The sequence below is a fragment of the Phacochoerus africanus genome, chromosome 4, assembly GCF_016906955.1.
Source record: "Phacochoerus africanus isolate WHEZ1 chromosome 4, ROS_Pafr_v1, whole genome shotgun sequence".
Taxonomy (NCBI): Eukaryota; Metazoa; Chordata; class Mammalia; order Artiodactyla; family Suidae; genus Phacochoerus; species Phacochoerus africanus.
Window position 1 is genome coordinate 108,021,529 of NC_062547.1, and position 26,681 is coordinate 108,048,209.

Genomic DNA, 26,681 nt, shown 5'->3' on the forward strand with positions numbered 1-26,681 from the left:
TGAAGAAATACATCACATTTATAAATGAAAGACAAAGTTATTACACTCAAACTGTGCTAACGATCTGTATGAAGTCAGTTAACAAGTAGCAGAGCTAAAAACCACTCACTGCAACCACTTCTAAAAAACCTTCACTGGCTCCGCACTACCTACCTCATAAGGAGATCATATTAAGTGAGACAAAGCACCTAACTCACTAACCTAGAACATTAATGGGACATAAACACCTTCTAATAACCTTTCAAAATCCTCAGTCTAGTTTTTAAAGACCTTCATAATGTGGCCACATTTGCAACATTAGTGGCCCCAAACTGCAAAATTTATTCATTTATGTATTCAATACATATTTATTGAGTGTCTTTTCTGCCTCAGTCACTACACTAGATCCTGGAAAGACATGATGAATAAAATGAATATAATTACCATTTTTGGTGGACAAAACCATCATCCGGCCAAACCTGTCACTCATCACTCGGAAAGAAAGCTTTCCTGTATCTGAGTGTTTATTTACCAAAACACCCTGTCATCAATTGCCTTATTTAATACTCAACCACATTCCCAGCTATCACTGTACATATTCATCAAGGAATAATTCAAATACCTTTCTCAAAGAAATTTATTTGATTTCTCAAGACACCATTTCTCAAATACTCAACCACATTCCCAGCTATCACTGTACATATTCATCAAGGAATAATTCAAATACCTTTCTCAAAGAAATTTATTTGATTTCTCAAGTCACCATTTCTCAAATGGTGACTGTTTCTCTCATATGATTCTTATCACACATAGCCTTTTTACTGACATTATTTAGACATTTTGTTTCAGCGCAAATAGAGATGTTTGGCAAAGTGCATACCATCAATGTAAACAGGCTGGTAAAGAATCTAGGTGGAATGGGAGCTGTGAGGGCTGTGGCAAAGTATAGAATATATGTCCTCACTAAAAGCATTCAAATTCATATTATCCCTCAGACTGTGGGCAAAGATAAACACCTTTAAGTTTGGGTTTTCTGATACAGATTTTCTGAGGTCCCACTCCTCCTCCTCAAATAACATATAAGTTAACAAGATCCAGGCAGGAAGTAGATCTTGTTAACATAAAACTGTGGGCAAAAGCAGAAACAACCTGGTAGTCACGGCCACTATTTTTTACTTTATTCCCCCAAGTGATTCAGCCCCGAGTGACTCAATTTCTCAGGGTTGGTGACTAAACAACGGTTAAATGCCTCAACACCGTCTTCCCTCCTCGCGGCTATCTAGAGCCTAGGCCCCTTTGACCCACACTGTGAGGGAGAACGGTGCCAATTAAGTGCCTGATGAGGTCAAGCAAGAACAGGTGCCCAAACCCTCGGCAGCAGCCGGTTTAACCCGCTTTGATTCCAGGCATACCTTGAGAACACTGGAGAGTATAGCCACATCAAGCTGGGTGCCACACACCACATGCTCTCCACACACAACCTTGTCCTCCCCCTGGCGGCCGCTTCGACCCCTCCTCTAGCCAGCCCCCACCTCAGTCTTACATTGAGAGGTGACCAGGATGCAGAAGAAAACCAGGAAGCAACGGATGTTGTTACAACACTGAGAGCAGGGAATAACTATACAGCCCAAGCCGCAAGGCCCCTCCAAACGCTCCTTCGGTTTTTGTACCTTCTTGGTACTGCAGGGCACGGCCCCAGCCTGGTTCTTTTTTCTGAAACTTAGAAACTTGACCAGCCTGGCTATAAATATCCTATTGAGCGGGATTTTCTTCCTGGCTTGCCCAGCCTCTGAGGGCATGATGTTCTCCTCAGGCAGGGCGTGCGCAACCTTGGGCTCCACTTCCACCAGGCCTTCTTCCATGGCTGTGCAACTGGGCTCAGGCAGGGGCTGTGCCTCCGGCACTGGGGAGGGCGGGGCAGGGCAGGGCAGGGTGGGGCAAGGGCTGCAGTTCCCACCCTGAGCTTGCTCTTCTATCTCCAAGTAGGCCTGCGGCGCGGACGTCGAAAACTGCTGTCCTCCAGGGGTAACTACACCCCAAACCTCTAAAGGGAACGTTTCTCCTTGGGCGGGAGGCAAACGTCTAGCAGGGAGGTTGACAGTTGCCCCGCGGAACTTTCGGGGCTTTTTCCTTCTCTGCTTCCACGTGGGTAAGGGGGGGTGGGGAACAACCTGATAATATTCTCAACAAGAGAATATTATCAGGGTATGAAACATGAGTTTTTAGGTGAAAATGCAATTTCTTATTGGTTTTCTTTTCTTAGGCAGAAATAGAAGTTATTCAGGACATACATGCTTGAAGGATGACTTTCCAGAAGTGAACTTTCTTTTCTCCCAGTATTAGATGTTGGAGTCCCCCATCCTATTGCTTCATGATATTAACAAACATAAAGGAAACAGGAAATCTTGGAGGTAGGAAAGCGGAGGGACTCTTATTCCCAGAACACAGAGAACCAAACTGAATGTTACCCCAACTCTAACAACAACAACAATAACCAAAAGAAAAAAGAAAGCCAGATAGTATTTTAAAGTAGCACTTTTTTGAGCCCCTCAGAAAGGTTCATTTGCAAAGAAACCAGGTGAATTTATTCCAAGGGTAACAAACACCTCAGAGCAAGGATGAGACTCATGAACTCTTTCACCTTTGAGAAAGTACATTAGATAGAGGTGGCAACAATAAAAGAAAATAGAACACTCCTGAAATTTTAGTTAATAGTTAAAAGGCCAAGTGAGGGCTGGCACAACAGTTTGGAAACCCAAGGAATCTCAAAATTAAGGGGAATCTACACTCACTTACCAGATCTTTGTCATTCAAAAGAGTAAGAGAGCCCTCTTCAATGAAGAAAGCATTTAAGGCAACTACTAATGGAGAAGCAGGAATACTTGCTAATAAACCTTGTACCTTCCAGGTCTGTATTCCTGACACTTTTGGAATGTAAAGCAAAAGCAGTTCTCCCTCTGACGCTGAGGCAAAAAACTTCCTGCCCCCTAATCCCTGGTAAAGTTTAGGTGTTAGAGAGGGAAGGAGAGAACAAAAGCCATCTGTCATTGAGCGACGGGCAGGAAACCATCCTGTCCTATGGTCTACCCAAAAGTTGGCTACCACCAGGGTAGAATGAAAATAAAAACTATCTTCCAAAGAGGGAGGGACAGGAATATCATTCCTTCCCAAGGTCTGCCACCAAAGCAAAGAAAAGCCCAACTCTTGAGGCTCAGGCCATCGGGGCTTAAGACTGAGTGAGGCTGGGCCAGTGAAACCTATCACCTGCTTCCATTATGAGTTTTGCCTGAGTGAAAAAACAACCAAGGGCATTCTACCAATATAAGTAAGTCATTAGAGAAAAGGGAGATTCAAACCTTGGTGCAGGAATACTGGACCTGTTGAGAACTGAAGTTGAGGATGGAATAGTTAATACTCACCAAAACCCTCAAGCATTCCTGACTTGAGGTACCTGACACATAAGGTACCTGCAGTCCCCATAAGAAGAATTTTAACCCTGTGGTACACTGAAGATAAACAGAAGAAAAATGAAACCCATATCCAACTCTACTTCTGTCAAAATTGACAAACCTAATAGCCAAAAAAAGAATAATCATCATTTCTAGATGTAAATACATCAGTCCCCAATATTCTTTTATATATGATGTCTGGAAGTTAGTATTAAATGGCCTAATATATGTTTGAGTACCAGAGAGAAGCACTGAAGTAGAATTATTTGATGATATAATGGTTACAAATTTTGTAAAACTAATGAAAAATATAGAACCACATATGCAATAACCTCAGAAACTCAAAGCAATATTAATATAAAGAAAAACACATCTAAACTAATCAAGCTACTAAAAATCAATCCTAATTAGAGAAGTTTAAAGAAATTCAGAAAAGGATTTCCCTTTTGGTGCAGTGGTTAAAGATCTGACAGTGTCACTGCTTTGGCTCCTGTCACTGCGGTGGGATGGGTTCAGTCCCTGACTCCAGAACTTTCAAATGCTGTGAGTGCAGCCAAAATAAATAAAATCAGAAAAAAAGATAAACATAACTTATGGAGATATTAATTTTTTAGAAATCTACCATCAGAAAGTTTGCAGGACAGAATATAATGAAACTATATCTCTAAAATATAAATAAAAAAAGATCCAACCAAGAGTTCTTTATTTAGCAAAATAAATTTCAAAAGTGTGTCAAGAAATGTGAAAAACCCTCAATATCATAAGGCCAAATCCAACAACATATAAAAGAATTTATATCCTATGAAGGAATTATATTCCAAGACCAAGTGAGATTTATTTTAGGAATCCAAAGTTGTTTTAACATCTAAAGATCAATTAATGGGGAGTTCCCGTTATGGCGCAGTGGTTAACGAATCCGACTAGGAACCATGAGGTTGTGGGTTCGATCCCTGCCCTTGCCCAGTGGGTTAACAATCCGGCGTTGCCATGAGCTGTGTGGTGTAGGTCACAGACACGACTCAGATCCTGCGTTGCTGTGGCTCTGGCATGGGCCGGTGGCTACAGCTCCGATTGGACCCCTAGCCTGGGAACCTCCACATGCCGCGGGAGCAGCCCAAAGAAATAGCAAAAAGACAAAATAAATAAATAAATAAATAAAGATCAATTAATGTATTACTATGTATGATTGAAAAACAAATACTCATGATCATTTTAATATATACAGAAAAAGCACTTGGAAATATCCATCACCCTTTCATGATAAAAATACTCAAGAAACTAAGAAATGAACTGATAAATGGTATCTGTGGAAAACTTCTTTTTGTAAGGTTAGGAACAAAACAAGCGCATTTGATCCTGCCATTTCTATTCAACATTGTACTGATAATTTGCTCTAAATTGAATGTTTGTGTCCCATAAATTCATATATTGACATCCTAACACCCAACAGAATAGTATTTAAAAGTAGGGCGTTTGGGAGATAATTAGATCATGAGTGCTGACTATCGTAAATGTAGAGTGTAGAGCCCCCATGAATAGGATTAGTTTCTCTATAAAAGAGAGCCCAGAGAATTCTCTGGGGAGTAAAGACAGTAAATATTTATTTATTTATTGCCATTCCCAAGGCATATGGAAATTCCTGGGCCAGGGATCACATCTGCACCACAGCAATGACCCAATCCACTGCCATGGCAATAAATCCAAGAGTTCTCACAGTTACATTACTAACACTTTAAAACTATAGGGATAACTAAGTATAGAATGAATTTGTTTATATGCCAAGATTCCACTACCATAACTCAATAAAATTCTGTTTTTGCAGAAAACTATCATGCTAGAACAGAGTCTAATTTTTGCCAGTCCAGTATATTAAAAAATTTTAGCTACAACCTACAATAAAAGGTTATTTTACACTGCAATTCAGTACACACATATACACACTCATAATGTGTATGTGTGTATATATGTATGTGTGCATGTGTGTGTGTGACTAAAACATACACACATATACATGGCTGAAAAACTCACCCATAAACAATAAACTGTAAATTAATTTTTTAATATCAGTAGCAAACTTCCAAATAAAAAACATAGGCCTAGAATATTTTTCTTTCTCCTATGGGTTTCCTAATCAAAAATTTTACAAATTGGGAGTTCCCATTTGTGCCTCAGAGGGTTACAAACCTGACTAGTATCCATGAGGATGCAGGTTCAATCCCTGGCCTCGCTCAGTGGGTTAAGGATCCAGCATTGCCATGAGCTGTGGTGTAGGTCGCAGACGTGGCTCAGATCCTGTGTTGGTGTGGTTGTGGTGTAGGCCGGCAGCTGCAGCTCAGATTCAGCCCCTATACTGCTAACTTCCACATGCCACAGTGCAACCCTAAAAAAGAAAGAAAGAAAAATAAATGGTCATACTTGAAAAAGCATACAAAGCAAATCCTAAATGGGAGCTCGTTGACAAGCATTACTGTTAAAACACTGACTGCCATTTTGGCTCTTGATTTCATCCTTTATTCCATTCTTGATATATCAGGTGTAACTGAAGAGACAATTCTTAGTGGATTTTAATAATACACTAGATATTTTGTTGGCTTATAGTTGGTTTGAACCTCATGTACCTCAGCAAATTTCCCTCAATTCTACAGTCTATGTACAGATCACCAGCTAAACCACATATACATAATTTTGACTTCTTGTTAGAAATACTTAGGATGCATATAAAAATCTCAATACCCACATCATACTCAGGACAATTAATTCAGAATTTCTGGTTGTGAGGCCCAGGAATAATTATTTTTAAAACTTCCCCAGTGATTCCAATGTGCTGCCATGTTAGAGGACTGATGCAAGACTGTGGCCACCTCTGTATATCACTATGAAATGTGGTATAGACTGCAGATGTCCCCGTTAAGGAAAAGAGGGCAAAAAGCCTCAAGGATAACATTTACTTATGGCACATACCACACTTGCTCTCCTTTCCTGTGGTCTTAACTCCATGGTTTGAATGGTATGCATGTACCCTATAACTGGAACATCCAGTTTCTAAAAGAACCCAATAAGAACTGTTCAACAGAATTTGGTCCATACTTCTTACTGATTTGATATTTTGGCCCTAAGTGGATTGAGAGAAAGTGAAAACGAAGTGGAAAGGGAAGAATAAAGTAATAAAATATCAGTAAAGACAGCTCCTGAATGGGCAATATCAACTTTTGGAGTGTTGCCTTTTTTTTGCTTTTTTTTTTTTTGCTTTTTAGGGCCGCACTCATGGTATATGGAGGATCCCAGGATAGGGGTCAAATTCCACAGCTACAGCAATGTAGGATCTGAGCTGCGTCTGCCACCTACACCACAGCTCAGAGCAACACCGGATCCTTAACCCGCTGAGCAAGGCCAGGGATGGAACCTGCAACCTCATGGTTCCTTAACGGAGTGGTTTCCACTGCACCACAATGGGAACTCTGAATGTTACTTGTTGTCTCTGTTTGTAATACTAAGAATGAAGTTGGTAGTTGAACTATCTTAAAGACATGTCATCAAAACACTCTTAGTGTACAGAAAACACTCATATACCCTTTAGAACTAAACTCACCAGTTGCCTTTACCTAGAACCTTTTATTATTCCTTTCTCCCTCTTTTCCTCCCTCCTTCTTTCCCTTTTTCCCTCTCTGTACCTTTTCTGGATCATTTTTCATTTGACAGCAGTAATCTTTGCAGAGAGTTCTAGGCATTTGGCTCCAGAAACTTCAAGATGAGTGCAGTAATTATGCTGATTACAAAAAGAGTTGTCAAGTTTATCTTTATTATTTGAAATTCCCAAGTAGTTTTGGTTAAGGAGCATTCTCCTTTCCCTCTATAATAAAAGAAGTAGCATATCTTCCGAGCTAGTCATAAAGAGAATTCTAAAATTTTTCAGTTAAAATTAAAACATAATAATCTTTTTCTTGTGTCAGTGAGTTTGGAGGTTAACTATTTAGACCTCTCTCATCAGTCCTTATTTGGGGAATAAATATCACTTTATTTTCCATCCTTCATAACTTTTTCAAAGTTATAGGAATATAATTTTGACAAAATATATATATATTTGTCTTTTTGCCTTTTCTAGGGCCACACCCGTGGCATATGGAGGTTCCCAGGCTAGGGGTCCAATCGGAGCTGTAGCCACCGGCCTATGCCAGAGCCACAGCCAACTGGGGATCCAAGCCGCGTCTGCGACTTACACCACAACTCACGGCAACGCCGGATTCTTAACCCACTGAGCAAGGCTAGAGATCAAACCCGCAACCTCATGGTTCCTAGTCAGATTCGTTAACCACTGAGCCACGAGGGGAACTCCTGCAAGATATTTTTTGAACTTCTACTTTTTTCACGTAATGTCTTAGTATTCTATTTCCTAATATTTCTCATTGGATTCTAAAAACCTGTTCTATGATTTTCAAGTGTGTCATAATGGTAATGTATAAAAATAATACCACAGGTTAGACCTATTCAAATAGAACATTAAAAGTAGTTACTACACAAGTGACTGACTAGTTTCTCTTGAGAGAGGAGCATTTTTAGCTAGTGATTTGGAAGCTCTTTCCAAGTGATTAAAAGCATTTTTTAAAGTTAAAGTATAGTTGATTTATAATGCTGTGCCAATTTCTACTGAACAGCAAAGAGACCCAGTCATACATTCCCTTTCTTACACTACCTTCCATCTTGGGCTATCCCAAAAGACTAGATGTAGTTCCCTGTGCTGTACAGTAGGACTTCATGGCCGATCCTTTCGAAAGATAATAGTTAACATCTGCTAACCCCAAATTCCCAGTCTATCCCACTCCCTCACCCTCCCCTTTGGCAACCACAAGTCTGTTCTCCACATCTGTGAGTCTGTTTCTGTTTTGTAGATAGGTTCATTTGTGCCATATTTTAGATTCCACATTTAAAAGTGATATTATACGGTATTTGCCTTTCTCTTTCTGACTTACTTTACTTAGTATGAGAATCTAAGAGTATGTTTTTATTGTGGAGTCTTGGCTTACAAACACAGGTCTCAAAAAAAAAAAAAAAAGAAACCTGTCCATCAGTTTGTACAGAGAATTGTACATTTGGACAAAAATCCATTTCACATGTCTGTGTGATTTTTTCCCATAACATTTATTATATGGTAAATTAAGTACAACTTTTGTAAATTTAAAAACAACTAAAAAGAAACATTTAAAAAAACAAACCAATCTGCTCTTCATCTCCCTCAAATTTTGAACTGGATTATATGATAATAAGTAAATATCAAAATCTTTAAATAAAGATACTATGTGCCTCAACTAAATAGGCAGCACTGCATTCAAATAATAAATTTAATCTAGTAGAAGGTAGTTATTATAAATAGAAAACATAGTACATTTGGAATTAGAGATCTAGGTCAAAATCCATCTCCCTTATGCTCCATTTTAAGATACTACTAAGTTATCTTTTCATTCAAACAATAAAGAAGGTTTATAGAAAAGTTTCATGCTTATCATTCCAAAGAAAATGACTCAAAGTCAGAGAGCAGGGGTGATTTTGAGAAAGGCCGAAGTTCTCTTACTCAGATCACAACCTGGCCTCTTCTCCCTCACCCCTGCCAAATAGAATGGTGTCCTAGTGAGAGAGGAATGCAAACAAACACTAAGGAGTTTTTCACAAACCTGTAAGGCATGAGGAAGCTTCATAATAGTATAACACCAAAGAGAGAAAAGAATACTATCTTATTTGGAGGTGCCTCTTGGAACATGATGAGGATACATGAATAAGAACAACATTATGCCCAAACTAAGTGTGGGCCAGAAAGACTTCATATTTGGAAGCAGATCACACTAGAGCTTAATAGTGTTTGAAATTTTGTAGCTTCAAAATACTTTTATGGAGCCTTGGCAGCCAACAATAACTCTAGAGCTAGAGAAGAGAAGAATATAAGGCCAATATTTTTGTATTCCTTGACTCTACGAATGGCATCAACATCCACGCAGAAGTCTTGGTAGTCGTGTGTAATTTTTTCTTCTTCCTAACTCTGAACACTCTTCAGACCCAGTGATGGAAGAGATTTCCATTATTGCAATCTGTTTACCTGTTTTACCCACTGAGCTTCTCCGAAATATTTTATTTGAACAAAGGATTTCACAGTTCAAAAACTATTTGGAAACCTGTGATTTTTCAGAGTAAAATCTGAAAGGCTCTTCATGCTCTGACAACTGCTTTCTGAGTGACTTTACTATGACTTTGATCTTCATGTTCCAGCACTACTCAGTTCACTGTAACTTCCCAAAGACATCCTGCTACCATTTAACTTTGACCATAAAATCTTCATTAAAACAAATATCTCACTGTATTTGTATATACATTTCTCAACCAAGCTGAAAGGATTTTGAGAGCATGGTGCTTAGCGCTATGAAGAATTTAAATAATATTTGGTTTGAATTAACTATTTAATTAACTAACCAAATAGTGCATGAGGCATATGACTACAGCCAGTGGAAATTACTAGTAATGGTTATGGAAATCTTTAAAAGAGCATACTTGAGCATATTACTGAAGTGAAGATAAAACTGGAGAAATATTGTCCTTGGATTGATTTACTCTGGGGAAACTATGCAAAAAAAACAAAGACCATTCCATGAACAGAAGATTTTATAAGAACTATTTTTAGCTAGAAGTATTAGAATCCAGCTAGGATTCTACAAATATCAATTTACCCTTTAGTATCTATATAATTCTAGATTTTCAACTGCATTGCTTACCTGGGTAGCACTAGTACCTTATCAAGGAAACTGACAGAGATGATCTCCCTTTCCCTGGATTCTGAATAACTCACCTCAGACTTGCTTCCAAGGTCATGTGAGTAATCCTTTATGCAAAGAAACAACTGTATGGTCAAGTAGTCATATTTTAAATACCCAATGATGTTTAAAATATCCCTGGAGGGAAAAAAAATGGTTTAGCCCCCTAAAAATATAAGTCTGGAAATCACTCCTGGAAGCAAAAGGTGACAGTCATAAAGTGATATATCCTTGTCACTTTATGAGACAGCATGTGCTAGAAGGTCATAACACCTTTATTAACACAACTGCATCTTGAGGGAAAGATGAGGCCCTAGAGGAAATTCTGCCCATGACTTTTTTGTGGTGGTTGTTTTGATCACAAAAACTTTCTTTTTTAAGTTTGAAGGAATGTCAAGAAGGAGAAATAAATGATTCCTCACTAACTTCTTTTTAGTTTTACTCAGAAATGAGACCTTTGAAGTTTTTTTTGTTTCGTTTTGGTTTTTTTTTTTTTTTTTTTGTCTTTTTGCTATTTCTTGGGCCACTCCCGCGGCATATGGAGGTTCCCAGGCTAGGGGTCTAATTGGAGCTGTAGCCACCAGCCTATGCCAGAACCACAGCAACGCAGGATCTGAGCCGTGTCTGCAACCTATACCACAGCTCACGGCAACGCCGGATCCTTAACCCACTGAGCAAGGGCAGGGACCAAACCCACAACCTCATAGTTCCTAGTCAGATTCCTTAACCACTGCGCCACGACAGGAACTCCTGAAGTTTTTAAGTCTCTCAGAAACAAAAGTTATAGAACAGTGTTGTCCAATAGAAATAAAATGTCAACACATATGTAATTAAAATTCTTCTAGTACCAACCACAAAAAAAGGAAACATATAAAGTTAATTTGAATAATGTGCACTCTTTAACCAAAGATGTTCAAAATATTGTTTCAACATATAATCAATATTTTTCGTCAATATTTTAAAATCATTAACTATTAAGTGAGATAATTTATGTTCTTCTAATCCTTCAAAGTCTTCAGTATTTTACATTTATAGCATCTCTCAGATTGGACTGGCCACATTTCAAGTGCTCAACAGCCATATGTAGCTGGTGGCTACTGTACTGGAGAATGCAGAGGTTCCTTTTCAATTCCAAAATGTCAAGTTTGAATGTAACTTTAGAGCTAGAATTTACTTAAATCACAGAATTAACAACAATTCTTTTAGTTATTAGTTATTTAACTAATGCTTTGGTGGTCTATATATTTTATATTTTACTATAAAATTAGGCCTTTTATATTTTTATAATAAATATGTTTTTGAAAGCCAAGCTAAATTGCTCATTTGTGTCTTTTTAATCTGGGCGATTATTCAAGTGGAGAAATGTCTAATCACAAGGTTTTTATTTCCTAATAGAGGGCACAGTTATAAGAATTGTAGCTTAAATATTTAAGAAAAAAAATGGCTCTTTGTTGCGTTGCACATTTAACCTTAGTAAACGTCACACTCAACAAACCATGCTGATTTTCTTTATGTGGTAGTACAAACAATCCACTGTATGAATTTTATATAATTTATTTAGCCACTATCATGTGATGAAATTGGCTTGTTTCCAATTTTTGCTCTGATAATACTGAAATGAACATCTTCATATGCAGAATATTTTCCTGATCACTAATTTTATAGAAATAATTTCATAACTTTTCATAGAAAATGTAAATGATTTATAAAACATATCCCAATTTTGGAAATACTAACTGAAGAAAAAACTTTTTGAATCTATAAAAGTATGGATATTAAAATCCTTTTGCATGTTTTCTAGAAGTTAGCAAGTGACTACTGCATAAAATTTCAACACAGGCATTGAAATATAGCTAAACTAAAGTAGTCTCTGACAAATCTGGCAATCCAAGAGTTTAAGATATTTCAAAAGACTAGCCTGAAATAAATGAGTGTTCCTGAGGTGCTGTTAAATATCCTCCATATAATATTTATTTCATCTAAAACCTCTAAACTTGTCTACAGGAAGAACTACTCACCAAAGTAACTTGTTTGGAGTAATTCATGTAACTCTTCTTACCAAATGGGTCAATGAAGCAGATAAACATAATAGTTCAAGTTACCATAACTATACCGGTAGTTGCTGCCGTTTAATACAGAGGTGACCTCAACTGTTAAGGGATATAGTAATGTTTGCCTCTTTAGTAAATCATCTTCATTTGCTTAGCTGCTTTGGTAAATGACCCTTGCTTCCTCTCTGTTGAGGAACTTTTTGCTACAATTTCAAATATGCTGCCTCTCATAGTTATGTAATCAAACAGTATATATTCACCACAAAATATAAGATCTGCAGGTTGTAGGCTGAAAATAAATGCAACCTACTGCTAAAAATATTTAAAAGGTGGGTGCTCTAGGTACTACATTTCTCAATGATTACAAGTTTTTTATTTTATTTTTTGGCTTCCTGTGAGTCTCTTTGGTTTATTGAGATTAGAAATCTAACTGCTGGGTAGATAAAATGCTAAATAATTTTTTAAGCCCAAAGGAAAACAAAGACAGTGGCATGAAGGAAAAATTAGGTAAAGTGAATAAAACACGGACTTTGAATCTAGCTCTTCTGCTTAGTTTCTAGTTATATGATTTGGGGTAAATCTCAAACATTCTGACCCTTAGTTCCTCATTTGTAAAATGAAAATAACACCTACAAAACTTTTAGCACAATTCTTGGCACATTGTAGATAATTCAAAGATAATTATTTATAAAGTTATTAGAATTATGAACCTTTATATTAAAAAGTACCTATAATAATTATAATGTACCTATAAGTTAAACCTCAATCTATGGACAGAAACTGACTCAGTTGAAGGGGGAATCTACCAGCATATGTTTTCACAAAAGGCAGCGAGAGGGCAACACTTGAGATTATCTTCATGAAATAGTAGAATAAGTTATAATATTCACAAGAAACATAATGGCCTAAGCTGTTTTCTGTGAAAGAGATAATGTTTAAGACATTTAAAAAGAAAGTTAAAAGATATAACAATGAGTAAGCTTTAAGGTTTCCTGAAAAAGCTTTACAAATAGCAAACTACTCTGACAGGGAAGGATCTAGGGAAAAAATATGTAAATGCCCAGGAATGACTACTTGATTGACATCTTTGTGGAAATAAGGGATACTCAGGAGTATTTGGGAAAGCTGAGATCCTTCCAATAAGAATGTGTGATGTTAAAATGAACATAAAGTTATTTTGTTAATTAGCTAATTAAGTTTAGGAATTCAAGAAGATTGAGTGGATTAAAGGCACTAGAAGACCATTTAAAAGGTCAATAAATGAGGAAATATACAGCTGAATGCGAAGAAAAATAGTGAAGTAGATCTTTAGAAATGTATGCTTGTTAGAAATAATGCACTTTATTTATTTATTTATTTTATTTATTTATTTTGTCTTCCTACCTTTTCTAGGGCTGCTCCTGTGGCATATGGGGGTTCCCAGGCTAGGAGTCTAATTGAAGCTGTAGCCGCTGGCCTACACCAGAGCCACAGCAACACCAGATCCCAGCCGTGTCTGCAAGCTACACCACAGCTCATGACAACGCCGGATCCTTAACCCACTGAGCAAGGCCAGGGATCGAACCCTCAACCTCATGGTTCCTAGTCAGATTCGTTAACCACTGAGCCACAATGGGAACTCCTGCACTTTATTTATTTACTTATTTATTCTGGCTGCACCCACAGCATGAGGAAATTCTTGGACCAGGGATCGAACCCATGCCACAGTTGTGATCCAAGCCACAGCAGTGACATTGCCTGATCCTTAACCCACTGAGCCACCAGGAAACTCCTGAAATAACACACTTATAAATAAGTCAGGAGTTCCGAGTTATGGCTCAGTGGTAATGAACTTGACTAGGATCCATGAGAACGTAGATTCAATCCCTGGCGTCACCCAGTGGGTAAAGGATCCAGCGTTGCCATGAGCTGTGGTGTAGGCCAGCAGCTGCAGCTCTCATTCAACTCCTAGCCTGGGAACTTCCATATGCCACAAGTGAGGCCCCCCCCCAAAAAAAGTAAGATTTAAAACCATTCAGAATAACTGCTAGATCACATGAAAAGAAGTAAAACATTAAACAATAAACAGGTATTATTAAATGATTCTCAGAATTGTTAAAATTGTAAGGGAGACTTTATTCTAGACTATTACAATAGGGGTGAGAAATTGTGCTCAACTCCAAATACAACAAAGACAAGTGGAAATTTATAGCCAATGAGTAAATTAAAAATGTCAGTGGATGGAAAATTTCCAAGGAAAGTGTCTCAACATTAGTTGAGTCCTCAAATGAGCTTGCGTAAAGTTAGGTCAAAGAGAGAATCTTTGTTGGTATATATATTTAACTGTTGGTTTGCTTCTTCTCAATTGATGACATTTGACATATTACTGAAATAAAACTATTTCAATATTATAGCAACTTTGAAAGTAATTCCTTAGTAAGTTTCATAACATCATATCTCATTGATATAATAAGCTCATCAGCCAGTACCACCTGGAACACCTTCATAAATCTAACCATAGCAAGAGGGAGACAGGGAAGGGTACTGAAAGGGTTTGGAGCACTGGAGTTAGTCACAGGGGATCTTGGACAACACTGGTCAGAATGTGTAAACTGGACCAGTCTTTGTCACAATCAATGACTGTATTTTCAGAAGTCATAGCACTGTGGGAAATTACTGTTGGATCAGTTTGTCTGTGGAATTTTTTCTAGAACATACGAGTCCGAAGAAATTGGCGTTAAAAGAGTTTGACTTTAGGAGACCAATATAACAATCTGTAATCACAATTTGGTTGATAGAGTTTAACTGATTTGCCAGTGCACTTTACAAGGCATAGTTTCTGTCTAATCCTACTGCATTCCTCACAACTTAACCTTCCTTTCCCCTCTACTTTATCAGCGATACTGTTTTAAAAGGTTTAATTTGCCGCCATCTAGTGGACATACACTTTCATTTTTACATTTAAGTTAAAAGAAACAGATTCAAGACGTTTTAAACAGAATTTACGTGCTTGTTACATTTTTTACTTATCTTTCTTGCAGGAAAATATTTTAAATTCCTTTTAACCACAAAATTATTTAATGTTCCTAGTCATGCTTCCAGTTCTCCATGAGAGCTGAATTGGAATTACTGATTATATTGTGCACAACAGTATATTTTTGTTTATATCATGGTAGCTTTTATAACAATGCATTATTATATTTGTAAAACTTGAGTTTTAAAGCCATTTTTTAAAAAATAACTCTTTTAATAAGGATTTTAAAATGATTTTAATCAGGAATATCTGATCTGCACAATTTAAAGCAGGCATTGACTGAATACAAATCAGTAGCCAATGGAGCTAAACTGGCCCCAAATCAAATTTTAGCACATTGATTGACATTTTATGTAGGCAGTAATTTGATTGGGGGAAACATCTATCACCTTTCTCTTATTCTACAGAGGGGTCTTCTCCTACATTCCTCAGAAGGAAACATTGAGGATTACCTCTGGTTGCTCCCTTCACCTCATTATTTGACTACTTCCCAAGAAGAGGGGTTGATTTGGAAAACTGGTGAACTTAATGAAAGGACACTAAGCATGCAGGACCCTGGCCGGTAGTCATCTGTTCTCTCTACCTATGACACGGTAAGCTCCATTCAGTGGGAAGAAGTAAGAAGCATATTTCATTTTCAAGTCTTAATTGTGCTCTTCAATAGAGCTTTCCCCTGCAGTACAGCTGTATTTTGCTCCTTACTGCACTTCTGTTTTTACTTTTTAAAAATATATTCAGAACTCAAAGGCAAAAAGTGTAATTAACACCACCACAAAACCCAGTATTTTACGTATGTGTGAAATAGGACAGTAATTGAATGAGAGGAAGTGAAATCAAAAGTAAAAATTCTCTTTTTCTGTGGGATTAGGGGATGAGTCATAAATAGAGAAAAAACATCTTTGGTAAGCCAAGCAAGCAGCAGAGAATTACCGAAAAAGTATTGAAGTAAATACTGGATCTGAGAGAATGACCATTTATTCAGCCAAACTGACTATCCTGAAATACAGGTATTTTCAAGAAATTTAAAGCAGGACGAAACTTCATATTCTGAGAACTTTTTTGACCTAATTCAAGGTTCTGGGATATATTATAAAAGCAAAGTTATTTTCTTTATTTTACTTTTCTTTACATCTCCCATTAGTAAAATAAAGAACCTAAAGGCCAGTGAAACAAAGTTGGAAAGAATAGAAATTTAACATTTAGTGACCTATTACATGTCACACTAAACAATACACTGAGTGTTAGCCTATTTCCTTTTACCCTCCTTCCTCTGTCTGCCATTCTCTTCTCTCAAGGGGGCTGGGCCTGCAGGCTACAGTTCCAAGGTTTTGTAATCCACTGCTCTCTGTTAGGTTTGGCCAGTGGAAATGTAAGAAGAAGGGAAAACCACAGTATTTCTCTTTCCCTGCCTAACAGTTTCTCTGCCAACAGCTGCATGTCCCCATGGACCCAGTTTCTGCCACTCAACACCAGTCCCTGGGCTTCAGGAACACTGCATTCTTGTCTCCCTCCAGGGTGGTGCAGCTTCCTGCTGGTGCTAATCTCTGCAGTGCCTCATTGTCCCCTGTTTGATTTCTTAGTCTTCTCACCACCTATTTAACCAATTCCTGGTAATAACCTCTCTTAAAAAATTGTAGCGTGCTCTCTGGTTTCTGTTTTCTCTTAGGACCCTGACAATATATACAATATGCACATATACATATATGTGTATGTATATAGTTTGATTCTGATTCTGATTTCATCTCTAATTCCCTCCTAGGAAAGCATCTTTGGTGAGATTGAGGAAAGTAACAGAGATTCTTTGGGGATCATAATTTGGTTTTTGATGATCATAAGCATCAAGAAAAGGTCCGTCTTAGCAAGAGAAAGGTTTGATTTATATATGTTACAGTTTAAATCTCTAAAGAATCTGCACCATCCCTTACCTGACCAGTTAATAGCATCCACTAAGGGGAAGGACTCTGCAGACAGAGGAGAAAAAAGAAGGACTGGGGTACTGGTGGGCCAGGGAGACTGGCACTGAAGATGAAGTATGGACAGAAAGACTTCTTCACTGTCACTCAATTTCTTCATCATATTTCATTGTCTCCCCAGCTCCGGGAGGGAGAGAGGACATAGGTAACCCAGACATTTACCAGCTTCACTCCCCACATGAATTTCTAGGATATTTTTAGGGAATAGTAACGCATTCTACAAATCTCTAATGTAAAAATGTTATTTTTAAAAAAAAAAGCATCGCTCACCCAAATAAAGTCAGCAATGTCAAATATTTATTTACTTCATTAGTGAGAGAACCACCAAAATGGTGATGCTGGTTCAAAAGGAACTGGGAAAATCAGGGTATTTATAGTGGCTTTTTTTAGATAGTAAAATAAGAATGCTAATTTATATACAAAACTAGTTAATATCCTACAGGGCAATGAAACTGCAACTTCTGGGTTTCATCTTTTTTACAAGACATATCATTTCATCTCTTGAACAAAATTCATTTGTATTGCTATCAGAAAATAATCAAGTGCATCAGCTTCTACAAGTTGATAACAATTTCTACAAAGATATAAAATATCCTAATCACTATTAAAATAGCAAGTAAAACAAAGTTATTTTCTCCTAGAGAATCAGATGTGGACCAGCTAGATAATACCTGGCATGACACTGAAAAGATATCTAATAATCTTCTTTACCTAGTTCTCAGATTTGGATTCTTCTTAACATTTACTAGATATTTGAATTACTACCTGATTCAAGCAAAGAATATATGGCACACCCCTGTTGAAGGTTACCACTAACTGATCTGAAACCAGCTTTCTCCAGGCTGTTACTCTACACCCCCCAAAAGTGCTTTCAAAGGCAGACTCCAGCTAGAGAAGCCAGCCATTCCTGTTTGTTTATCTGTGTCTGAGGGATTTCTTGGGACATAGTGCTTCAGTATTAAACCAGAAAATCCTGGACAAATTGGGACAAGTCATTCATCCTAATATAAACTCACTCCCTTAATTACCCAATGGAAAAAAAAAATATAACAGAAGCCAAAAATTTTCTGAAGTGTTTGGGATATCAGAAGACAGAATTATCAAAGAAGAACTGAAAACCAGACATTACATATAACTACTACTCAGAATCCACTGGTCAAACCATCCTAATGCAACTGCTTGTAGCTGTCTCTTGCTTAGTCTCCAGTCTGCTGCCATGTTAGATTTAGCTCCTGACATATGAATGTCCTTCAGCATGATCTTCCTGCCCAGAATTCAGAACTAGGACTCCTCAAGGACCCCAGAAAGGGAGAAAATTGGAATTTTTCATTCTGAAAGGAAACAGATTTCAGAGATGGAGCTCCATGTCTAAGTGGAAAAAAAAATATTTTACGTATAATGCAGAGCCATTTCACAGTCACTATATATCCCTTCAATTCAAAATGGAATAGTGACTTATCATAGGAAAAACCCTATTAAACTAGTTAGATTTCTTCCCTAAAACAAAAGAGATTGCTGACCTCAAAAGTAAATTCAATCTGCTCCATTTGTAGGCTTGCACCATTAAAATTGTATTTTCCCTTCATAGTATGAGATATTTTATATTTTTCAATGATGATTGCAAAAATACATTCTACCCAACAAGCTCCATCACAATGTGATACTGAGAGCTCTCCATCAAAAGTTGATTTCAATGTATGTTCCCTTGAATATGGGTGGGCTGTGACCACAACAGAGTGATGCCTTCTGACTCTGAGGCTAGGTCATAAAGCAATTTGACACTTGTCATCCCCAATTCAAGATATATATATATATATGTACATATATATATATATATATATATATATATATATGCAAGTAATGTATGTTTGTTTATTAAAACTAACTTTTAATATTGTGACCGGGGACACATAAAAAGCTAAGAAACTTTTTCACAGACAGAAGTAGATAGGAATGGAAGAATCTTGTTCTTATCCTTAAATCGTTTATAATGGCCTCTCAGCTGAAAACTCAATTACGTCTTCTTTCAATTTTGTTGAAAGTGAAGAAACAGAAATCACCAAACTTTCAAAAAAACACACTTTTACTTATTTAGTGTCACTCACTATCTGAACACTTACAACACCATTTCCTATAGTCACTTTATTTGGCATTGAAGGATTTTCCCATTAAGTGAAAGCAGCAGAATAAGATTCTGGATAAGTGAGAAGTGTACATATTTTGGAATATGGTAAAGAAGAGTTGTGAGTAAAAGAGAGGAAAACAGGCATGGCACCTCTAATATGATAACTTCTCCAGCTACAAGTTCTTAGGGAGAGTACTGCTGAGTTCAGGATCTGCTGAAATGTTCATGCACCAGGTATAGGCCACCATATTAAATCACTGTATCCTTAGGACAATGCCATGAAGTAGCTGCTATGATGAATTCATCTGATAAATGAGAACATTTGGACAAAAAGGGGTAGCACCCCTTCCAAGATCAAGAACCTACCAATCGGCACAGCTGGTATTCACATCTGAGTTGTTTCTACAGCCCACATTCTTAGGTATTATCCTGTACATCTGTTATATATACCGTAAATACAAATAAAAAACTATATAAACATTTTGCTTTAATGCCACATATTAGAAAAAAATTAATAAAGAAAAGCTAATGTTAAATGAGAAAAAAAGATTTCCAATGCTCTCAAAGATTATTTGTTCTAAATGTCTAATACAATTCACTTAATTTAATTCATAGAAACTTATGACCAGAAGTATTATATCATTTGGTTTAATTTTCTCTGTTTAACTAGTATTAAAAATAAAATAATAATTTTATTTTTATTTTATTTTATTTATTTATTTATTTTTAAAAATTTTTAGGGCTCCACCTGTGGCTTATGGGAATTCCTGGACCAGGGCCTGAATAAGAGCTGCAGCTGTAGGCCTATGCCACAGCCACAGCAACACCAAATCTGAGCCCCATCTGCAATCTATGCAGCATCTTACAGCAACGCTGGTTCCTCAACCCACTGATCAAGGCCAGGGACGGAATCCACATCCTCACAGACACTATGTCGGGTTCTTAACCTGCTGAGCCACAATGGGAACTCCTGGTAATAAGTTTTAGAACATTGTTTTTCCATGTGCTAAAATCTTTCTTTTACTCCTCCCTACTGGCACCAGGAAGAAGCTGTGGAAAGCTTTCCTTTTCAGGAAGGAAAACATGAACACAAATCAGCATCTCTCTTTTCTAGTTCTTGTTGCACGTTTGTCCTACCACCTCAAGAGCAAAAGTAAAGAAAGTGTGCAATTAGTATCTCTGGGAGATATGAGTGCCTGAATTGATGTTACTGCAAACCTTGAAAATTTTTTTTCTCTTTTGCTTACAAGAAAATAAGTAGATCAGCTCCTTGCTATTTTGTTTTCTCAAATAAGGAATGATCATTTTACTCAAATTTGTATAATCTCTGATTCATTGATTTTTCTTAACAATCTCCCAAAAAAAATGTTTTATGAACTGTTTCAGAAAGAATCCACTTAAAGTCATTAATCCTTAGAACTTAATATTTGAGCAATAAATTAACCTAAGTTTCCACTGAGAACAATTTATTTTATTCTGCATGACAATAAAAGACAAGCTGGCTTTCTGATTTTTTTTTTGTCTTTTGTCTTTTGTCTTTTTTAGGGCTGCACCCTTGGCATATGAAGGTTCCCAGGCTAGGGGTCAAATTGGAGCTGAAGCCTCCAACCTATGCCTCAGCCACAGCAACACAGGATCCAAGCCTCGTCTGTGACCTACACCACAGCTCACGGCAACCCTCGATCCTTAACCCACTGAGCAAGGCCCAGGACCGAAACCGCATCCTCATGGATGCTAGTTGGGTTTGCTGAGCCAAGATGGGAACTCCAAGGCTTTCGGACTCCAAGGCTTTCGGAATTGTGATCTTCAGGTTCATGCTTCCATTAATCTCTGAATCATGTTCTCATTCATGAATTTATAAGAGAGTGTTTATAGAAAGAATTCAGAACCTTGCCTGGAACTGGCCCATAAAACTAGGATATCCCATAGTGAAACACCATCTCTGGGGAAATCATCTTACTGCAAGTAAATATTAATCTTAACGAGCTTCAGGAAACTCCATTTTCCACAGTCTCAAAGACAATAAACTCAGTCACAGTCTTTTGCATTTCAATAGTAAGTCAACAGGCTTACTATTGCAAATTTTTTGATAGAAATCAGCTCTCAAAGTTCTGGTGAAGACACACTTATCAGAGACAATAAAAAAGAAAAACAAGTACTGTAATGATATGAATTACATATTGGGAGTACTGCTTATACATTCTGTCTGCTCTTATGACATCTCAGGCCATGCCCATGTTCATGCCTGGGGAGAGAAAGGGAATAAACATGACATTATTGAGCCTGAGGTGGGGAAACAGTATCATTAAAAGTTTGGCAAGTTATATATAGAGAGCATCAGGGTTATTATTCTGTTACTTTCAGATTTGAGATACTATTGGTCTATGGCCATACCAGCCTGAATACGTGCCATCTCTTCTGGTCTCAGAAGCTAAGCAGGGTTGGGCCTGGTTAGTACTTGGATGGGAAATTTGAGATACTACTGGTCCCTAGTATGTCAAATAGGGCAATAACACTTTTTTGCTGTGGACAATGTAAGAAGAGACTAATATTTCCCATTAAATTTATTTTTTGGGGATAGTCTTTTCATGTTTATAATTTTGTTCTAGATTGTCAGATCATTAATCGTAGTCAAAATTCCCACTTTGCCACTATAAATATTTAACATCTCTGAACCTCAGTTTCCTTACCTATAAAATGTGGATAACAATTCCTGACTGACTTTGTACTGAGTGTGAATTAAAATTAAATGTATTAAAAACTACTATAGAGCAAGCACATTGTAGGCACTCATTAATGATGACAGTGATGAACATTATTAGGATAAACTAGAAATCCATAAGCAAAGTACCTCGTTCAGTACATTACACAAAAAGTTGGAACTCAATATACACAAGGTGCCATTATTATTCTAGAGACAAGGAACTCCCTGTTCAAGTTATTTAAGCTGAACACACACAGGGTATGTCACACATAAACCCATGTATTAGCAATCATTGTTCTTTTGTGAAGGAAAGCAAAGGTAGCTCCACTCTTCCACCTTGTCAGTTTTCTACTATGCACATTCTTATTCATGTGCAGATCACTAGAACTGGGGCTACATCTCTCACTATAAAGACAAGGATGATAGGGTGACTAAGGCAAGGTTTAGGAACAGTCCAGTAGATCACAGGTAGGAACGGAAGGCAGTGGTCAGAAAAGTTACAGACTGAGTTTTACAAGAGCTAAAAGCAAAGGAAAGTTGGTCAGAAGTTCAGGAGAGGCATATCAATAAGGTTAATGGTTCTGGTCTGAGGAAATGCTTCAGCACCAAAATCCCAGCATCAAAAAACTACCATATGACCCATAAATCCCACCCTTGGGCATATATCCGGATAAAACTTTCTTTGAAAAAGACACATGCACCTGTATGTTCATTGCAGCACTATTCACAATAGCCAAGACATGGAAACAACCTAAATGTCCTTTGACAGATAAATGGATTAAGAAGATGTGGTGTATATACACAATGGAATACTACTCAGCCATAAAAAAGGACAAAATAATGCCATTTGCAGCAACATGGACGGAACTAGAGAAGCTCATACTAAGTGAAGTAAGTCAGAAAGTGAAAGACAAATACCATATGATATCACTTATATCTGGACTCTAATATATGACACAAAGCAACCTTTCCACAGAAAAGATGCTCATGGACTTGGAGAACAGACTTGTGATTGCCAAGGGGGAGGGGGAGGGAGTGGGATGGACTGGATGTCTGGGGTTAATAGATGCAAATTATTGCATTTGGAGTAGATGAGCAATGAGATCCTACTGAATAGCACTGGAACTATATCTAGTCACTTGTGATGGAGCATGATGGACAATAATGTGAGAAAAAGAATGTATATATGTATGTGTGACTAGATCACTTTGCTGTACAATAGAAAACTGACAGAACACTTTAAACAAACTATAATGGAAAAAATAAAAATCATTAATACAAAAAAAATGCCATTCAAGGGAGTTCCCTGGTGGCCTAGTGGATTAAGAATCAGGTGGTATCACTGCTATGGCTCGGGTCGCTGCTGTGGCTTGGGTTGCTGCTATGACATGAGGCAATCCCTGACCCAGGAACTTCCACGAGCCTTGGGTGCAGTGAAAAATAATACCGTTTGAGATTAGTGATATACTTTCTTGCTACTGGGTTGTGACTACAGGCTCTGCTGAGTTTAGAGGGTTCGCCAAAGTCAGTGGCATTGATGTGAGCTCAGGCTGGAGAACAGCATTAAGATTCTCATTACGAATCAGTGAACATTAGGATCAGGTCTTCTAAAAGTCTGTGTAGGTCTGTGTCAGTGTTCTAGAGCTTCTATAACAAAGGACAACAAACCATGTAATAAAGCAACAGAAAGGTATTGTTTTACAGTTCTGGAGACTAGAAATCTGAGATCAAGGTCAGAGTTAGTTTCTTCTGAGACTGAGAGAATCTGTTCCATGGCTCTCCCTTAGCTTCTAGTTGTTCATAATCTTTGACATTCCTTGGCTTGTAAAAGCCTCACCCCATCTCTGCCTTCATTTTCACATGGTATTCTCCCTTTGTGCATGTCTGTATCCAAATTTCCCGTGTTTATAAGGGCTCCAGTCGCATTGGATAAGGGGCCCATCCTACTGCAGTATGACCTCATCTTAATTAATTACATTGGCAAGGACTCTATTTCCAAATAAGGTCATATCCTGAAGTACTAGGGGTTGGGACTTCAACATATGAATTTGATGGTGGGGGAATAAAATTCAACCCTTAACTGGAATCTTGGAATTATTACCTGTTGGCACGGTTCCCTGGACAAACCTGATGCTATAGGGAAAGGAATGTGAGTGCACTGCAATAGGAACATGTATGTTAAGTATAGTGCAGACAGCCCATACTGGTATATCTTTGCAGTGGTGTGAATTAGCCAAGTAATAAGGGATTCATTGGAAAACTTAGAGGAAAAAAAGCCCTGAGTGTTGGGAGACAATTTTCCATGCATCTATTTCATATCTACTTATTTTATATGAATTGAAAAGATTGATGAGACAAATGCTGCGAAGTTTTAAGTTAAGCATTTAGAAGCATGATTCTAAGTATTTGATGAGGATGATAAAAAAAGCACCCAAGTAAAGCTATTCTTCTGTGACTGCTTATTTGCAATTTATCTCAAAATATATAATATGAAGAGTCAAAAATAGAGTGTGATTTATTTAAAGAATAAAGGACAGGCAATGAAGTTCTTGGTAGTGAATAATGTATTTGAAATGACAGTGAGAGATTCATCAGGTAATTGGCAAAATTCAGATAAAAATAAGAATATCCAGCATTATCTAGGGAGAAGCCAACAAATCAGGATGAATAATGATCTTTTAAATGAGGAGGTTAAATTTGGAATATCATAGAGATAATTGTTAAATGAACATAGGAAAAGGTCCTCCTGGAGATGTCATATGGTTACAATTCTGCTATTTGTAGTCTAAAGCTTATTAACTTTCAGACAAAAATTCTGCTCTTGCAGAAACTATATATATGATTGCTTTTAAGAGTAATGTGAGTTTTGCTTTGGTTTGTTTTTCTGCATCAACCTACCATCTCTTTTTTACTTCCAATCCTTAGAATCTTAATTATTATCCAATCCATTTCAAGTATTTTCTTTGAAAGTCAGTGTTATTCAGGCAAGAGTAACCACATACTGTCACTTTTCAGATAGCTGTGTGTCTTACTTCATTAAGCACAGCTGAATTTCCAACTAAAACAGATTCTGTAGGACTGTCAGAAGACCTTACTTCTAAAATGTCAAAGGACAAACATTAAATGACATCTTGTGAAAGAAAAAAATAAATGCATGTAGGTTACCATACATTTGACAGTTGCCTCAAGGAAAAAATTAAATATTAAAGGTATATATTGAATTCACAGGACATACTGGCAAAGTGACTTGTGTATGTGTGTGAGTGTGTGTGTGTGTGTGTGTATATTTAAATCAAATACTATGATTCTAATAGGTCAAAATTTTTTCCCAGAAACATACCTTACTCTACAAAAATATCTTCATGTTACCCTACAGTTTCTGAGCAGACATTACATTGATAAAATGTGAAAAGGTTGGCTTCTCTTTCTTCTTTTTGAGTGAAACCATTTGATTTCCTTTTACCTTTTTTTTTTTTTCGGTGAGTCATGGCTTGATATTAGGCTGATTCTCAATAATCATTAATCCATTCATTTAATAAGCATCCTCAAATAACAGTTTATATATTATAGTGATTAAAAGCATGGGTTTGTACATTATTCAGCCTGAATCTTGACTCCATCATATCACAGCTCTATGTAATGTTTCAATGCCTTCGTTTCCTCAAATGTAACTTAAGGAAAACAATGCCTCTCCTTACTGTAATTCCTTGAGACACAGAATGTTTCTAGTCTAAAGAGCTATTGCTGGAGCAGTAGGGGTGGGGATAGGAAGGAATAGGAGTTAGGTCAATGTAAGGCTGTGAACTGAGTAGATTTCCTTAGATTAAGAGTGTGTGTGGCAAAAATTGACATGGCAGGAAGAGAGAGTAAAACATATAAAAGCATGCTAATGTATAAAAGGAGAGAACATGTGGGGAATTTCCAATACTTTTCCATTACTGCAATGTAAGTGCATCTAAAGCAACAGTTAAAAAAAAAGTGAGACTAGAGAAGTAAGCCCACACACATCATTAGGGCTGTTTTATACATGCTGCAAAGAAATATAGTATTTTAATTTTAAATTAAATGGCTTACTTTCACTGATCACCACAAGCAATTTAGGACCCATTATAAATTTTAAAAAACATGTTATTTTGACCCTTTAATGGAGATGGTAAATAATGAACAGAGTCTCTATAATTCTTTGGGAACATAAGAAAACAGGGTCCAGCAATGTCTGTTATGACTACCATTGTCATACAGTATTTTGAAGGGACCCGAAGATTCTGTGATCTTAAGCATCCATGACTTACCAGTGACACTGGTAACTAAGTTGTCTTTTTCTTTGGGGATTATTTTTCACCTGTTTGATATGATTCTAACAATCTGTCAATCCCAGCCAGCCCGGGTTGGCCAATCAAGCACCCCTCGAATTAATGATTAGACCTAGGAGCAGACACTTGACCCAAACAGACCCAAGCAGACCTAATCAGTTCTTTTCTAACAACTTTTATAAACTCCAGATGAAAGGAGCCCTCCTTCTGAGATCAAGAGGTCTAAAAATCTTAAAACTCGAGTAGTTCCAGAGTCAATATTGATGCCACATACAAAAAG

At 37.2% G+C, this 26,681-nt stretch overlaps 1 protein-coding gene across 1 annotated transcript in view; it reads right to left on the reverse strand.

Moving 5' to 3' along the window:
• Positions 1-26,681, reverse strand: part of SLCO6A1 (solute carrier organic anion transporter family member 6A1) — a 138,286-nt gene that overhangs the window by 90,482 nt on the left and 21,123 nt on the right. Inside the window, exons 2-3 of the mRNA XM_047774731.1 lie at positions 2,776-2,973; positions 1,523-2,150 (exon numbers count right to left, since the gene is read on the reverse strand). Coding sequence (XP_047630687.1) covers positions 1,523-2,150; positions 2,776-2,973 — 826 coding nt within the window. The remainder of the gene's footprint in view (positions 1-1,522; positions 2,151-2,775; positions 2,974-26,681) is intronic.